Below are 18247 nucleotides of genomic sequence, written 5' to 3'. Positions count from 1 at the left end.
AACATTGACACGTAAAATTTTTGTCACTTGCATAACACTAGAATATAATGAACCAGTGAAATTTGTTCGTTCTGTACTTTCTTATTCGTTGTTTCCTGATTAGTTATTTTATGGTTGAGGAAAAAAAGGAAAATACCTTGAATTGACATACGTAACTTGTTTAAAAGGTGAAAGATACTTGAATTTTAAATTAATTGCAGTAACTCATATGAACTCTAAATTCTTTATAGGGATCCAATTTGTGAAGACAGAAATTATTAGAAAAGTATCTTTTTTTAGAAAAGTATTTTTTAATAGTAAACAAAAAGAAAGCAAGGAGGAATAACTATAAGGTGAGCCTCTAAAGATTAACTGTTAATCTCTTTGTTATGGCAGCATGGGAATTAAAAGAGTTTCCTGATATTCCTACGAAGACTTCTAGAATCGTATCTGTTCTTTGAAATGCTCATTTTGGGACACGTAACTCGTTTATTGCATGTTTTCAGATGTTTTAGCATTGTTTCCTTGGACTGGAAACAATCCCCAAAGCTGTGATGGTCTTTTTAGTAATTCGACCAGTGATTCCTAAAATCAGTGATTGTTGCTTTGGCTTTCATTTCCCTAGTGACTGTTGAAGTTCAGCATGTATTAATTGGCTGATCGTGTTGCCTCTTATGTGAATTATCTGTTAATATTCTTAGCCTAGTTTTGTTGGATCGTTTGTCCCTCTCTTAACAGTTGGTAGGGGCTCTTTATGTTAGGATTATATCCTTGACCTATTATGAATATTACCTCTCAGTGTATGTTTTTTAAAAACTTGTTTAAAGATGCCTTAGCTACGTTGGGTAATATTTTCAAAGTAGTTTGTGATTAGGAGTACCAGATATTCAATTTTACTATAAAATTAACCGATCTGAACAATATGATATTATAATAATATAGGAATAGGTAACCATAGCAGAATAGATTATCTAGGAACAGATACGAGTATATTTGGGATCTTAAAATATGATGAAGGGACGTTTCATTTGAATTGAGGAGAAAGAATGGATTATTTAACTAGTTATTTTAGACTTTTAGTCTTACAGACTCTGTCTATAAGAAAATAGTCTTCACACTTTAATCAAAAGTAAATTGTCAGGATAAGGTCAGTTCAACGTTAGGCCAGCCCAGCATGGTGGCTCACGCCTGTAATCCCAGCACTTTGGGAGGCCGAGGCGGGCAGATCACGAGGTCAGGAGATGAAGACCATCCTGGCCAACATGGTGAAACCCTGTCTCTACTAAAAATACAAAAATTAGCTGGGTGTGGTAGCGCATGCCTGTAATCCCAGCTACTTGGGAGGCTGAGGCATGAGAATCACTTGAACCCAGGAGTCAGGGGTTGCAGTGAACCAAGATCGTGCCACTGCACTGCAGCCTGGTGACAGAGCAAGACTGTCTCAAAACAAACAAACAAACAAAAACGTTAGGTCTAGTAAATACAGCAAGTAGACCAAAGACCAGGATTTTAAATATATTCTGCTTCCCTAATTTTCAAGACTTTAAATATGCGAAATTAGTTTCTTTGGTTTAACACACATTTACTATGTTTATAATTTTAACATACAGTAATAAAAGGAATTTGAATTTTTTCAAGACTGTTTAAATCTTAATGTCAAGTCAGTAATATCCCTGAAACAATATCTTTATTCTGTAATAAAACCTTAATTTCAAGGCGTTATTAATGACATTCATGTGTCTTGTACTCACTAGCCTTCATGCTAAGTGCTACATTATCATTATTATAGTTAGGTAGAAGAGAAAATGCAATGTCACAGAGATTAATTTTTCAACTTCCACTTACAACATGGAGTCAGTATTTGAATACAGGTTTCTCTGACTACAATACCCATTTTTCCACTATGTCTAGTTTTCTCCCTCACTTAAAAATAATATATAATATACACACACATACACATGTATATGTAATACGTGTTTATAAAGCAATGTCGAACATAAAGTTATAACATCAGCTGTAATCTAACAACCTAGAGAATCCCAGTGAACAGTTTGATATACTATCCTCATCGTTTCTTTTTTGGCACACCCACATACATACCCATAAGCATCCATATCTAAAATCAGTTGGCTTCTGTTTATTATATACACCTGAGAAAAGCTCATTCTGATATTTACAGTATTAGAAATGGGAAGAGAAACATATGGTGAGAATTACTATATTCTACATAGTAGTGGTTTCTAAATGCTGATCTATAGACTGATGCTGGTTCTGATAAAATTCTTACTGATTCAAGGTAAAATAAGGAAAACATAATGATGATGAATACGAATTTCTTTCAATGTAGGGACGATCCTGTATGCTGAATTTTTTCTTTTACTGTTTTTTTTTTTGGGGGGGTGGATTCAAATATTCATTATTCTAAAATCTTGGAAAGCTTCCATTGTTGGAAGATGATAATAATGATGATATTATCTCTTTGCAAAATACAACAAGAAGAAGGGTAACCCTGTGGTGTTCTCTGCCCCAGTCTTTAAAAATTTTGTTTTACTGCTGTATGAAATTTAGAAGTTTTGTAATGACTGCAGATCATCATCTTACACAGTTTCTTGTTAATTAGCTGCATATGTAATTAACTGCATAAATATTTGACCCAGTCCTCTTTGACCTTGGGATACAGTATATTAATCTTTCACTCATATTAGTTTACTGAGTACATTTTATTTTTTTCATTCACAGTACCTGGTTATGGATTATTATGTTGGTGGGGATTTGCTTACTTTACTCAGCAAATTTGAAGATAGATTGCCTGAAGATATGGCTCGATTTTACTTGGCTGAGATGGTGATAGCAATTGACTCAGTTCATCAGCTACATTATGTACACAGGTAAGACAGTCCTTCATTGTACCTAACTGTGAGTTACTATGTAATATCTAGCAACAAAGGTCTATTTCCTGCCAGATTTATGAATTATGGTCTTGGATACATTTATCGTCAACCAAAAAAAATTATTTTCAGATGATTTTTGGTTATTTTGCTTTGTTGTTATTTGTCAGCATTACAGAACCGATGTGCCTGCTTATACATACATGTACGTGTATAGGATCTAAAAGTTCTCACTCCTAGAATAGTAGACGTTGGAGACTAGGAAAGGTGGGAGGAGGTGAGGGATGAGAAATTGCCTATGGGTACAGGGTACACTATCAAGTGATGGGTACGCTATATTGCATACCTCACAACTACACAATATGTCCGTGTAGCAAAACTGCACTTGTACCCCCTAAATCTGTTAAAAAAAAAAAAGTTCTCACTTCCAGTCAGCATTTCTAGAAACCACTTCTTTAAAAACCACTCTTGTTTAAATGTACATATGAATTCCATCTCAAAAGGAGTATGTATTGGTCAGTTTTCTTATAGTTGAGTCTTATATATTTAAATTAGCTGGAATTCTAGACCATAAGTCATAGCTTCATTTGCTAAATAAGTCCTGTATTATATATTTTATGTTTCTCAAGAAAATACTTTCAAGGATTGTGTCAAAAGATATTTTTTGTATGAAAGTGATAATTTTGATGTTCATGGAGTAATTTATTATAAACTATTAATAATTTACATTTAAAAAATTTAAAAATACCAACATGAATTTGGAAGGACACACAAAAAGTAAGAAATAAATTAAGGATATATGGGATGATTTAAAAGGTACCCTCACATTTTAAGAGGAAAGTAGGAAAGAGCAGAACATTGGTGATGAATTAATCATTCAAATGAGAGTATCTTTGGATGGTGCAAAATGTGAGAAAGAGAAAGGTGCTGAGGAGAAGTAGGTAAAGGGATACTGCCAAGTTAGAAATAAACTAAACCATTTTCTAAGAGTGCTTTTCAAACTTTGGCATGCATCTGAATCCTATGGAGGAAGCCTGGTTGAAACCCAGATTGTTGAGTCAGCTGCAGAAGTGCTGATTCAGTGGGTTGGGTGGGGCTGGGGAATTGCTATCTCTAACAAGTTCCCAGGTGGTGATGCTGCTGCTGGTATAGTGACCACACTCTGAGAACTATGCTCTAAGACAGCAGTGACTTTCTTTTAAGTTTTGGGTGGTGAGAGTGATCTCTGAGAAGAACATGAATGTGGCAGGAGTAGAATGTTTCTGTTTCAGTGTTTGCTTTTTAAGATGTGGGTGTCTTAATCACTTTTATTTAATTAGTATTGAAGTTCTAAGACATTATTAAAGGAAGAATAATTAAACAATTTGTATTTTATCATATCTCTGTTTGGCTCTTGCCTATTCATGTGCTTTTCTCTGTGGGTATCTGATTGTCCATAGTTTTCATTGAAAATAAAGATATGGAAATGCTTTGAAAATTGTAAAGGACAATGCAGTTTTTTTTTTTTTTTTTTAATTTAAATTTTTGTGGAGATGGGGGTCTCACTGTGTTGCTCAGGCTGGTTTTGAACTCCTGGACTCAAGTGATCCTGCCACCTCAGCTTCCCAAAGTGTTGGGATTAGAGGCATGAGCTACCATTCCTGGCCACAGTGCAGCTTTAAAGATGGTATTGTGGTCTTAAGAGTCACTTATATAATGAGAAACCAAAATGCTATTTTGTGGTTTAAACAGTAATCCAAAATCCTAGCTGAGGACTATCATTTAAAAATACTTACAGAAAATACTATTTCGTTGAATATTTGAAGAATGTTACAAAACATAGAGTCTTAGGCTTGTGGAATTGAGAGATTTTACCCAGTTTATATGTAATTCTTGACAAGAAATAACTACTTCTGAAAATTATATGCCTCGATAGATGAAAGTAAATATGAGGTATTTCTAATATCTTTCATTCTGCCAGGCTTGTTAGAGATACTGTTTTTTGGACTGAAAACCATTTCAACCTTGAGCTATGCTTAAGTACATTTAATTTTACAAGGTACTTTTAAATGAATCATATTTATTCCATGGTTGGGCAGCTCTAATATTATAAAATTTTATTTTATATTAAGCTGAATTTCTTTTCTTTATTTTTTTGAGACAGAATTTTGTTCTTGTTGCCCAAGCTGGAGTGCCCTGGTGTGATCTTGGCTCAGCACAACCTTCGCCTCCTGGGTTAAAGCAATTCTCCTGCCTCAGCCTCCCAAGTAGCTGGGATTACATGCGCCATGAAGCCTGGCTAATTTTTTGTACTTTTAGTAGAGACGGGTTTTCTTCAGGTTGGTCAGGTTGATCTGGAACTCCCTACCTCAGGTGATCTGCCCGCCTTGGCCTCCCAAAGTGCTGGGATTGCAGGCATGAGCCACCACTCCCAGCCTTGAATTTCTTTTTATTTTAGTCATTGGTCCTAGTTTTGCTTTTAGAATCACATATAATTTATGTGTCTTCTATTTATCATGCTTTCTGAAGTCTTCTTTAGGTTAAACATCTAAACATCTCTAGTTTCTCTGTTATCACAATCTGAATATACTTCCTATCTTCTTTGTCTTAACCCCACGCCACACACTCTGGCCATTCCCACACCTCTTCTCCCTCCCTCCTTTTCTTTCCTTTTACCTTTCCGTGGATGCTCCATTGTGTTAATGCTCTTCTTAAAATGTTATTCTCATTTTCTGGATAGATTATTTTCAGCAAATGCTTTACTGAGGAAATATTTTTTGAGTCCTCTTTTATAAGTAACGTGCTAAAACTATGTGGAATTGTAAGTAAGTAGGTATAGCATATAGTTGTGGCTTTTGAAAAGGTTTCAGTTGTTTGGAGACACAAAACCTAAGAGAGAAATAAAACTTAAAATGCCACAAGTTAAATAATCATTTAGGGCCAAAGTGTAAGAGATGACGGAGTGAGTCCAGACTGTGGATTGCTAAATGAGTTATACAAGCAAGTTACAGTGAGCTCAAGAAATGAGTAGTAAGTTTATTTCTAATGATCAGTTCTAGTCCTTTTTTTTTTTTAACTCTTTGTGTTCTTCACTGTATTCCAACACAAATTCTGTGATTTAGATGTCATCTAAAATGGATGTTGCCCCATTTTATAGATGAGGAAACCCAGCTTCAGAGACATTAGTTAGTAAGTAGCATAGCCTAGATTAAAATCTAAGTTAGGCTTGTTATGAGATTTATGTTCTTTGCACAACATCATGTTTTTCATAGAAGACTTTAGTGGTGGGGCTTTGAAGAATGAGAAGACTGTATGTAGGCAGATAGGAAGGCATTCAAGATAAGTGAATGGTAGGAGAAAAGCACATAAGCAGGCAAATGGTAGTTTTGGAAAATACTTAATAGGCCAGTTTGGCTAGAGAAAAGAGTTCATGTTGAGTTTAGTAGGAGATTAATTTTTAAAAACAGATTTTGGTTCTTATCATGGAACTCTTGAATGTTACAGACTTTGTATCTTGGTAGCTAATAAACTACAATGAATTTTAGGCAATGAAATGTTAAGTTATTTTGTGGTAAATTTCATGTCTTCATGTCTTAGAGTTTTATGAAATTTATCAAATTTCCTAATGTTTTATAATTCATGAACTTAAAATATAGGGAAGTGGAGAATACAAAAAATACAAAAAGGAAATATTGAGACTCGTGTTTAAGGAAGGAAATACTCTCCTTTTTCTTGTGTTCTTTTTAAGGAAATTTATTTCTAGACTTGTAAAAGTGTGTTGTTTGTCTTCTATCAGCACAAAAACTTGCATATGAAAAATTTGCACAAAGGTTTAACAGGAGCAATGGAAAGTAGTAAATGGTAGGAATAATTAAACCAAAATATTTCTAATGATATTGAGTAATCAAAAAGCACTGGACTAGGAATCAGAAGATTTAATTCCATCACCTATCAGATTCCCCATCTGTTAAAGGAGGATAATAAATGACATTTACTCTGCTTGTTTTGCCAGGGTATTGGGAAGGTGAGATGAAATGTGTATATGAAAGTGTTTTGACAGTATAGAAAATATGCCATTGTAATTAGGGAAACATCTTTTTGAATTATAAATTTGAGGCATTAAAATTGTTATAAATAAAATAGTTTCGGCCGGGCGCGGTGGCTCAAGCCTGTAATCCCAGCACTTTGGGAGGCCAAGACGGGCGGATCACGAGGTCAGGAGATCGAGACCATCCTGGCTAACACGGTGAAACCCCGACTCTACTAAAAAATACAAAAAACTAGCTGGGTGAGGTGGCGGGCGCCTGTAATCCCAGCTACTCGGGAGGCTGAGGCAGGAGAATGGCGTAAACCTGGGAGGCGGAGCTTGTAGTGAGCTGAGATCCGGCCACTGCACTCCAGCCTGGGCAACAGAGTGAGACTCCGTCTCAAAAAAAAAAAGCAAAAAAAAAATAAAAATAAAAATAAAAAAACAGTTTCATCCTTCAGTTCTATAATTCTAAATACATTTTTCTGTCTAGGTCTATTGAGAATATTTCTTACTCTTCCTTAGTTTTAATTTCTGATTTTCCCTTCCTTTCTTTGGGCAGCATTTTTCATAAGCTTTTGTGTGTGCTAAATTTTACTTAAGAAATGCAGGGATATAAGCATATATTTCTAAATTTGCTTGCATTTCCTAAGGAAAGTTTTACAACTGCTGGAATACACTGGCAGTTGTAAAAAATGGTTGCCTAAAGAGACTAGGGTGGAGAGAAAATGGGATGGATGGGGTAGGAATGAGAGCTCAATTTCTAAGTGAATACACTTTCATATATACTTTTTAAATTAATAAACTTTCTTATTTACAGCAGTTTTAGGATCATAGAAAAATTGAGTGGAAAGTATAGAGTTCCCCGTAGGCCTCCTCCCGCCCACCACACACACATGTACAGCCTCCCCCACTATCAACATGCCTTACCAGAGTGTGGCACATTTGTTAACATCGATAACCCTTCATTATCACCTAAGTCCATAGTTTACATGTTTACATTCGTGTTCTCTGTTGGTGTTGTACATTCTATGGGCTTTGACAAATGCAGAACAACGTATATCCACCGTAATAGTATTATGTGGAATAATTTGACTGCCCTAAAAATGTTCTGTGTTCCACCTCTTCAGTCCTCCCGTCCCGCTAACCCCGGAACATGACTGATCTTTTTACTGTCTCATAGGTTTGCCTTTTCTGGAATATCATATAGTTGGAATCATGCAGTTTATAGCCTTTTCAGATCGGCTTCTCTTGCGTAGCAATATTTAAGGTGTGACAGCTCATTTCTTTTTAGTGAGTAACATTCTATTGTCTGCATGTACCGCAGTTTATCCATTTATCTACTTAAGGACATCTTGGTTGCTTCTAAGTTTTAGCAATTGTGAATGAAGCTGCATTTTATATGATTGCTTTTTTTTTCTTCTCTCTTTTTAGCATTTCAATTATACTTCTATTTTTTAACTTTTCTTAATGGTTGCCCTAGAGTTTGCAATATAAATTTACAACTAATCTCAGCCCACTTTGAAATAATATGGTGCTGCTTCATGGATAGTGAAGTACCTTGTAATAACAGAGTAATCCTAATTTCTCGTTCTTGTCCCTTGTATCATTGCTGTCATTTATTTCATGCATAAGTAAGAATTCATGTTTGAATACATTGTTGCCATTCTTTTGAACAAACTGTTATCTTTTAGATTAATTAAAAATAAAAGATAAAAGTTTTTATTTTACCTTCACTTATTCATTCTCTGATGCTGGTCCTCTCTTTACATAGTTCTGTTTCTGATTTATACCATTTTTCTTCTTTTTGAAGAACTTTTAAATTTTTCCTGAAAAGTAGTTTTCCTGGCAACAAATTCCCTCAATTTTTGTTTCTGTCTGAGAAAGTATTTCTCTTTCACTTTTGAAGGATAATTTTGCAGCATATGAAATCATAGGTTGGTGAGGTTTTTTTTTCTTCTTCTTTTAAATATTTCACTTCACTCTCTTCTTACTTGCATGGTTTTAAGGAATCAGATATAATTGTTATCTTTGTTCCTCTATACGTAAGGTGTTTTTTGCCTCTGGCTTCTTTCAGGATTTTTTTCTTTATTTTTTTTTGTATTCTGTAGTTTGAAAGTGGTGTACCTAGGTATAGATTTTTTTTTTTTTTGTGGGGGTAGGGGATTGCATTTATCCTGCTTGATACTTTTTGAATTTCCTGACTCTGTGGTTTGATGTAGGAAAATTTTGGAAAATTCTCAGACATTATTGCTTCATTCCTTTTCCTTCTAGTATTCCCATTGCATGTAACTTATACCTTTTGTAGTAATCCCACAGTTCTTGGATATTCTGTTCTATTTTTTTGGATTTTTTTTTCCAGTCTTCTCTTTGCTTTTTTCATTTTGAAGTTTCTATTATATTCTCAAGCTCAGAGATTCTTTCCTAAGTGGTGTCTGGTCTACTAACGAGCTCATCAAAAGTATTATTTATTTCTGTTACAGTGTTTTTGATCTCTAACAGTTCTGATTCTTTCTTAGACTTTCCATCTTACTTATCTGTTCTTGCATGTTGCGTACTTTAACCATAAAGTCTTTAACATATCAATAATAGTTTTTAAAATTCCTGGTCTGATAATTGCAACATTGTTGCCATATCTGACTCATTTTGATGTCTGTCTAGTCTCTTTGTCCCATTTTTAGTATGCTTTGTAATTTTTTGTTGAAAGGCAGACATGTTGTTAACCTTAAATAACAAGATTAGAAAGTAAGTATAGACTTTGAGCCCAAAGCTTGAGGATGGCCAAGCTTTTGCCTAATAAATTTTGCATGCTTCACATAGCTCAGACGGCTTTGAGCTCTTTTTCTTTTCTCAATATATTGGGCAAAAGGAATTGCAGTAAGTAGGCTTTGATTGATGTAGTGGCAAGGGACGTGTGTGTGCATGTATGTGTTGGTAAGGGGCCATTCTGTAGTCCTATGATTAGGTCCCAATCTTTAGTGAGGCTGTGAGACTGCACTATGAACACCAGGGCTTCTCAGCTTCTCCGTACTCCTGCCACCTCTGTACCTCCCTTCCTGCCTTCCTGCTTAGTTGGGACAGGATGGCTAGAAGGTGCCAGACTTGGGTACTGCCCCTCCTTCTGGAAGGTTAGTCTCTGATAATACCCCAGCAGGTTAGGCTCTGAAAAATTCCAGACAAGTTAGACTCTGGTAAAATAGTTTCTCCTGAGGGCAGGCCTTCTTAAGAAGAGAATACTCTGGCATATTTCAGAATGCAACAGAGATTCTCTTTTCTCCTCCCTCTGTTGGAAGCATGAGGGTATGTTTCTCTGGTATTCACTATGAGGACATGGTTGAGCTCTTGGTGGTAACACTCAAAAATAAATGTGGGGCCTCCCTATGACTGGGCCACCTTTGGAGTTTTTAATCTTTCAGGCTTGTCCACACTGAACCTGCAGCAATTCTTTAATCACTGTTTAGGTTTTCCTAACCAGGCACTGGTTCCCTGCAAGGTTTCTGCTATAGGTTTTTAAACTGCCAAGTTGTGATTCTCCATAGCCACCTGTCTGTCCAATTTGGGGACAACAGTTTGCCCTGTGACCTTACTTCTCTTACATATCTAAGAAGAGTTGATTTTTCAGTTCGTTCAGGGTTTTACTTTTTGTTAGGACACTGTGGTGACTTCTGGACTCCTTACATACTGGAAGTGGAAGTCTCCCCATAATCTTTTAAAACTTAGATTTCAAAACAGCATGTTTTATCATTGTGATATGGCTCTGATGAGTGGAGGAACACTAGATTCTTCCTCTTGAGTTGAATTAGAAAAAAACAACATGGACACATGTGAAGTAATTTTAAGGAGCAGGGCGTTTAATAGGCAAGAGAGAAGGGGGAGGAAAGAAAGAAAAAGCTCCCCTCTACAGAGACAGAGGAAGGGGGGCTCCAAAGCCAAGAGACAGAACCCCGCTTTCAGGTAGTATCAGCCAGCTATATTGGATGGCTGGAGGAGGTGGTGTCTGATTTGCATAGAGCTCAGGGGATTGGTTTGACCTGGCATTTCATGCACATAGCCCGTGAAAAAACTGGCCCTCCCACCCTCTCTTTTTAATATGCAAATGCAGGGTGCCATGATGTTTCACACACGTGGGGATGTGTGGGAGCAGCCATACTGCCAGGCACATGTTAGGGCAAGGGCAAGAGGACCACGGATGGTAATCGCCATGTTAGGTGGACCCAGTTTCTAATGGCTAACATTTGCATATCAAGGTTTGCCAGCCAGAGTCTAAGACCCAAGGCTTTCATGCTAGATAAGAGCTGGAAAAATCTTCCAAGGACCCCTTTTTTTCCTGTCTATCTGCCTAAAATAATTTCTTAATAACTCGTACCTCAATTGAAGGTACAGCAACTAACAATTTTTTGTTAAAAAAAACAAAAACAAAAAACAAGTTCTCTTGTAATGATGAAAAGATTTCCAAAGATGCTAATTAAAGTGTTAAATGACTACCTGGAAAAATAACAGCTTATTTTATTGAGAAACCTAAGAACGTTGTGATGTTATAAAGATAAACACTCAAAGGGGCTATTACTATTGTTTTCTACTGAGAATTACCCCAGTAGCCTTCTCCCTTTTGAAGGAGGCGGGGAAATGATGCAGTGGTATTGAGGAGTGAAGAAAAATGATATTAATAGAGCAGCTAATAATACTGGTGAGTACTGTTTGGAGGAATTAGAAATAATGAGTGGCTAGTAGATTTGAAATGCTTTAAACATTAAAGATGTCAGTTCTTCCCAAATTAATCTACAGGCTTAGTCTTTATTCTTTTTTTTTTTCCATGTTCTTTCGTGAGGTAGCAAATCTATAGGTTTAATGCAATCTCTCAAAATCCTAGCAAGATTTCTTTAGATAGAGACAAGCTTATTTTAAATTTTATGTGGAAAGGCAATAGAACTGGAGTAGTTAAAAGGATTTTGAAAAGGGAGAATAAAGTGGAAAGAATCACTCTACCAGATATTAAGCCATATTGTATTGCCACCTTAAGACCAAGAGATAATTGCGATGTAATAAGTACACAGTACCAGACCTAGGCTAACACAGGTATTTATTTCCAACTGATTTTGAGAAAAGTGCAAAAGCAAAAATAATCTTCAACAAATGGTGCTCAAATAAGAGACCAAAAAAAAAAAAAAAACCGAAATAACTTCCCCAAAGCTCTCATAAATACAAAAATTAATTCAAAATGGGTCAAGGATTTAAATGTACAACATAAAACTATAAAACTGTTAGAAGAAAATATTGGAGAACATTTTCTGGATCTAGGGCTTGGTAAGGAGTTTTTAGATATGACCAAAAAAGTCAATAAAAATGAATAAATAGGACTTCATTAAAATTAAAATTATGTGCTCAATGAAAGACCCCGCTAAGACTATAAAAAGGCTACAAAATGGGAGAAAATAGTTGTCAACATATCTTACAAAGGTTTTATATCTAGACTATATAAAGAACTCTCAAAATGCGATTAAAAAGCCCAAGCAATGTAATTACAAAATAGGGAAGAGACAATAGACATTTCACCCAAGAGGAGATAGAGATGGCAAGTAAGCACATGAAAAGATGTTCAGTATACTGATATTGAATATTACGAAAATGACAGTTAAAACCATAATGAGATATTATTACCCACCTATTTGAATCGCTAAAATAAAAAAGTAGATAATACTAAATGCTGGCAAGGATATGTAGAAAGTGGATCTCTTACATGTTGCTGGTAGAAATAGAAAATGGCACAGCTACTTTGGAAGACAGTTGGACATTTTTTAAAAAAAGTTAAGCATGTAACATGATCTGACCCATCAGTTACATTCTTGAACATTTATCCCAGACAAGTCAAAATTTATAGTCACAGAAAAATCTGTACTTGCATGTTCATAGTGGCTTTATTTGTAGTAGCAAAATACTGGAAACAACCCAGGTATCCTTCAGTGGGTGAATAGTTTAACAAAACTGGTATATCCATGCAGTGGAGTACTACTGAACAATAAAAAGGGATGAACTTCTGATATGTACAGTAACCTAGAGGGGCCTCGAGGGTATTATGCTTTGTGAGAAGAATTAAATCTCAAAATGTTACATACTGTATGTTTCCATTTATATAACATTCTTGAATGACAAAACTACAGAGATAGAGAACAGATGAATAATTTCCAGGGGACAGGGCCTGGGGAAAATGAATGGGAAAGTGAGTAGAAATGCAAAGAGGCAGTGTGAGGGAGTTCGTTTGTGATAATGGAACAGTTACATTGTGATTTTGGTGGTAGTTACACGACTCTATACACAGGATAAAATTGCACAGAACTATACATGCACACACACGTACATTTTTAAAATGGCATGTATTAGGCTTCTCCAGAGAGACAGAACCAACAGGATATATGTATATATAAAAGGGAGTCAGTTAGGGAGAATTAACTCAGCCGATTACAAGGTGAAGTCCCGTGATAGGATAAAACTGCAAGCTGGGGAAAGAGAGAAGCCAGTTATGGCTCAGTCTAAGTCTAAAGCTGGAAAACCAGGGAAGCCGACAGTGCAGCCTTCAGTCTGTGGCCAAAGTCCTGAGAGTCCCGGGAAGCTGCTGGTACAAGTCTAAAGGCTGGTGAACCTGGAGTCTGATGTCCCAGGGCAGGGAAAACTGAAGCAAGCTTCGTGCACTGGAAGAAGAAAGAGAGCCAGAAGACTCAGCAAGCAGAATTATCCCACCTTTTTCCACTTGCTTGTCCACATTGAGAGTGGGTCTTTCTCTATCAGTTCCTTGACTCAAATGTCAGTTTCCTCTGGTAACACTGTCAAAAACACCCAGAAACAATACTTTACCAGCCAATTAGGCATCCTTCAGTCCAGTCACATTGACACCTAATATTAATTATCACAGGGTGAAAACTGAATAAGGTCTAGTCTAACAGTAATGTACCCTTGTCAATTTTTTTGTTTAATATTGTGCTACAGTTATATGTTACCATTGGGGGAAGCTGGTGGAAGAGTACAAGGGATTCATTGAACAATTTTTCAGTTTCCTGTGAGCCTATTATCTTTTCAAAATAAAAATTTTTAGGAAAAAGAAAAGCCTCTATGACTTGCTTTTCTGAAGACTGGAAACCAAGCCCAAGAAATTATGTACCTTATATTTCACCTGCAGTGCGTATAAATTTAGTGAGTTCCTCAAGATCAACATGGCTGGAGAAGCCTCATAATCATGGCGGAAGGCTAGGAGTAGCAAGGCCCATCTTACATGGATGGCAGCAGGCAAAGAGAGAATAAGAAACCCTGATAAAAGCAGAAACACCTGATAAAATCATCAGATCTCATGAGACTTCTTCACTATCATGAAAACAGTATGGGGAAAACTGCCCCCATGATTCAGTTATCTCCCACTGGGTCCCTCCCACAACATGTGGGAATTGTGGGAGTACAGTTCAAGATGAGATTTTGGTGGGGACACAGAGCCAAACCAGATCAGCAATTCAAGATGATCCAGGTATGATGAGAATTATTGGACAAAGACTTTAAAGCATTTAGTTTAAATATGTTCCATGAAGTCAAGAAAAACACATTTGTTTTCTTCCAGATGAATGACATGATGGAAGTATCTCAGCAATAAAATAAAAACTATAAAAGAAACAAATGGAAATTTTAGGACAGAAAAATACAGTATTGCAAAAAAAAATTTATTAAATGTCTTTGAGAGGACAAAGGAGATTACATAGGAATAAATAAAGTATATTCAAATTCAATTTGGATATAGATCAATAAAAATTATCCCATGAAAAACAGAAACAAAAAGATTGAAAAAATGAGCACATTCTCAGGAATGAAAAGGTGTAACATGCATGTAATTGGAGTTCCAGAAAGAGAGAATAGAGACAATAGGACAGAAAAAAATAATAGCTCCAAACTTCCTGTGTTTGGAGAAATACATGAATTTGTAGAATAAAAAATTGCATAGTGTTACAGCTCTTTTAGAATTGCATGAGAACCCTCCCCTGCCCTGCCCCCCCCCCGTGGAAAAAAATTGCAGCAAACCCAAAACAACGTAAATTCTGGGAAAACCACACCTAGCTCATCAGAATCAAAGTACAGAATACAATGGACAGAGAAAAAGTCTTGAAAGCACCAGAGGAAAACAACATATCTCATACAAGGAAAAACAATTGGAATGATCTCAGGTTTCTCATCAAGGGGTGGGGGTGGGGTCGTGGGGAGGGGGGAGCGCTACCTAAAAGGTAATTAACATCTTCAGAGTATTGAGAGGAAGAAAACTGTCAATGCAGTATTCTGTATCTGGGGACATTTTCTTCAGATAATGAGGTGGGGGTGGGGAGAGTCATTTTCAGATAAAGATAACCCAAAAGAATCCATTGCTTCAGGCCTTCCGTACAAGAAATGCTGAAAAAAGCACGTCAGAATGTAGGGCAATGATAGCAGAAGGCAACCTGGATTTTTAGGAAAGAAGAAAGAGAATAATAAATAGTAAAAATCTCAGTGTATATGAAATACTATATTTTTTTTTCTTAAATCTTTAAAATATATGGCTTTAAAGCAAAAGTTGTTTTTGTGGGATATTAAATGAATGAATACATAATGTGTATGCCAGCTATAACATAATAGAGAGAGGTAGGGCATAAACAAATTCTAGAATAATTATTTGCTTTTAAAGTTTAAAAAAAAAGTGGGGGAACATAAAGAGCCAGTGGATTAGAGGGGAGAGAAAATTAGTTTATCGTTAGACTTTCCAATGATGAAGCTCTATGATAAAGATTTATAATACCCCGGTAAAGAAAATGTGAACAAAACAGACTTTCAGGTATAAAAGGCATGTACAAATGTTACCAAGTTTCAGGAATTTTAGGAATGTTGTTCCCATGAATTCTTCTTGAAGGATATACTAATCTACTAGTTAGGATAGTATAATAATATATACTAGTTAGTATAGTATACATTTTCTAGTATAACCTACTAGAAAATGAGCTTCAGCTGACTAACATGGCTATAGAGTTATCAGTATAAGGACTGGTATTGCTTATTAAATAGTCAGTTGTAGAACTAAAGCAGAAAAACGTTAAAAGGAGTGAGCACAGGATTAATGGCTATATGCTATGGCATGAGCATGCAGTACAACTGTAAAAGTAAGTGATAATAATTGGGAGAATTTATGTAAAATTTTTTTCAAACTGTTTTCAGTAATCAAATTAGTGGTGACAGTATAGTTACTGTTATTTTGACATTGTTGTGTTTATAATGTGAAATGAAACAGAATGATGATAGAGTATTCTAATTTTATCCCTTATGTTAAGAATCAGAATTCTTGGTGTAGAAGAAAGGAGATGCTGATGTAATATGGAAGAGATCACTAAAAACCCTAATGTCTTGAATTTGAATTGAAAGTATCAGTATGGGCTGGGCATAGTGGCTCACACCTGTAATACTAGCACTTTGGGAGGCCAAGGCAGGCAGATCACTTGAGGTCGGGAGTTCGAAACCAGCCTGGCCAGCATGGTGAAACCCTGTCTCTACTACAGATACAAAAATTAGCCCAGTGTGGTGGCACACGCCTGTTATCCCAGCTGCTCAAGGAGCTGAGGCCCAAGAATTGCTTGAACCTGGGAGGCAGAGGTTGCAGTGAGCCAAGGTCGTGCCACTGCGCTTTATATCAGTATGAACTTCTGCAGTACTTCATACACATACCCAATACACCTTACGTACAGCTCTGTGTGGCGAAAATAACTAGAAACAGTGACCAGCACAGTAGCAGTGAGCATCCCTATTGACAGATTATTGTCCTCACATACAATATCCTACTGTAGGGAAAACAGGCTACTTGGAGAAATTACTGACTCAAGATCTAGGTAGGAAGTGGACAAGATGAGCCCTGTATATCTTGTCATGCCAAATAGCAAATAAGCTTTCAAAGAGTTTTAGAGTTATATCTGAAGGATTCAGGAGTCAAATTGGAAAGGTTACGAGTGGCGTAAGATGGGAAAATTTCCAATTTAGTAGGGATAATAATAGAAAGAAATAGAAACTCATCAGATGTACTTCTATTAATGAGTTCATAATGGACCTGTACCAGCCTCAGTACCTTGGAGATGAACTAAAAATATGAACAGTGTGTGTAATGAATAATTACTTGGTAGTTTATCATATGCTGTGTTAAAGTATAGGATACTGCTCATTATCCAGTTATTTATTTTAATATCTATATTTTTAAATTAGACTTCAAGTTTGTAGAGGCATAGACTATGACTTTTTTTTTTTTCTGTTGTGTTCAGTGGATATATTTTATGATGTCTCTCCGGAGGTTTTCTTCATCTAGACCTGCAGCCTTATGATTTCAAGGGCTTCTTTCTGGGTGTTGGTTAACAGGTTGCTGCAACACAGCACTACCATTGTCAAGTCTTATTTTAGGAACAGTTGCTGTTATATCTGGTATTTAGACCATGAATTATATATGTTCCAAAAAGGGTTATATCAGTCATTATTGCATGGAGTGTACATGAAAATATATTTCCTGATAATCAAATTATTTATCTAGTTATTTATTCCTTTCATGTTCACTTTGTTCCACAATGGATTTAGATAATTAGAAATAAGAATGCGTGCAATAAATCAAATGACAGAATATAAAAAGGAATAAAAAAATCACAAAATCGAAATTGTATTTAAATATGAAGACCCTAAACCAAGGAGACATAATGAACAGAAGTCGAGTCATATGCTTGAGGCACACCAGCTTTCTGTTGGATAGAATCTCTCCCTGAGAGCAAGCAGGTTTCGTGAAACTCAGTGGAATATACAGGCTTTCCTATCTTTGTTTTAAATCTTAAATACTGGATTGAATAGATTATTAGGATGGAATGTATTTTTAAAGTAATTTCTCTTTACCCTAGTCCAAACAACTAAAACAAAAAACCAGTTAACTTGTTTATGGTTTTCTTCATAACTCTTTTTATCTCATGTAGTTTGTTTCATAGTCAAGATTTTTGATTACAGCTTTTATTAACCTCATCTCTTTAATGTTGATAATATTTTATATAATGCGGTTAACTTGAGTAAAGTGTACTGATATAGGAAATAGAGCAATCCTATTTTAATAGAATTTGTTGTGGGGGGAAATACCACATAATTCATATCTAGAGAGTTTTTCATCTGTTATCCCATAAGAATTTCATGAAGGATTGGTATGTGCTTTGCCTATACCAGAGCTTTGTGCTGATTATCTCTTTCGGCTTAGATTTGTGGGTATGGTTTGTCAGTTATCCTCTTGGAATGTGTAAAATCATTACTTTTACAATGAGATATAAATATTTTGAGGCCTTAGGCTTACTCAGAATTCTCTTCAGTC

At 35.8% G+C, this 18247-nt stretch overlaps 1 protein-coding gene across 1 annotated transcript in view; it reads left to right on the top strand.

Moving 5' to 3' along the window:
- Window positions 1–18247, top strand: part of CDC42BPA (CDC42 binding protein kinase alpha (DMPK-like)) — a 314354-nt gene that overhangs the window by 112341 nt on the left and 183766 nt on the right. Inside the window, exon 5 of the mRNA XM_011948976.1 lies at window positions 2719–2867. Coding sequence (XP_011804366.1) covers window positions 2719–2867 — 149 coding nt within the window. The remainder of the gene's footprint in view (window positions 1–2718; window positions 2868–18247) is intronic.

The sequence above is a fragment of the Colobus angolensis genome, unplaced genomic scaffold, assembly GCF_000951035.1.
Source record: "Colobus angolensis palliatus isolate OR3802 unplaced genomic scaffold, Cang.pa_1.0 Scaffold288, whole genome shotgun sequence".
Classification (NCBI taxonomy): Eukaryota; Metazoa; Chordata; class Mammalia; order Primates; family Cercopithecidae; genus Colobus; species Colobus angolensis.
Note: the sequence above shows the minus strand (reverse complement) of the source record. Positions and strands in the feature narration are given on the sequence as shown.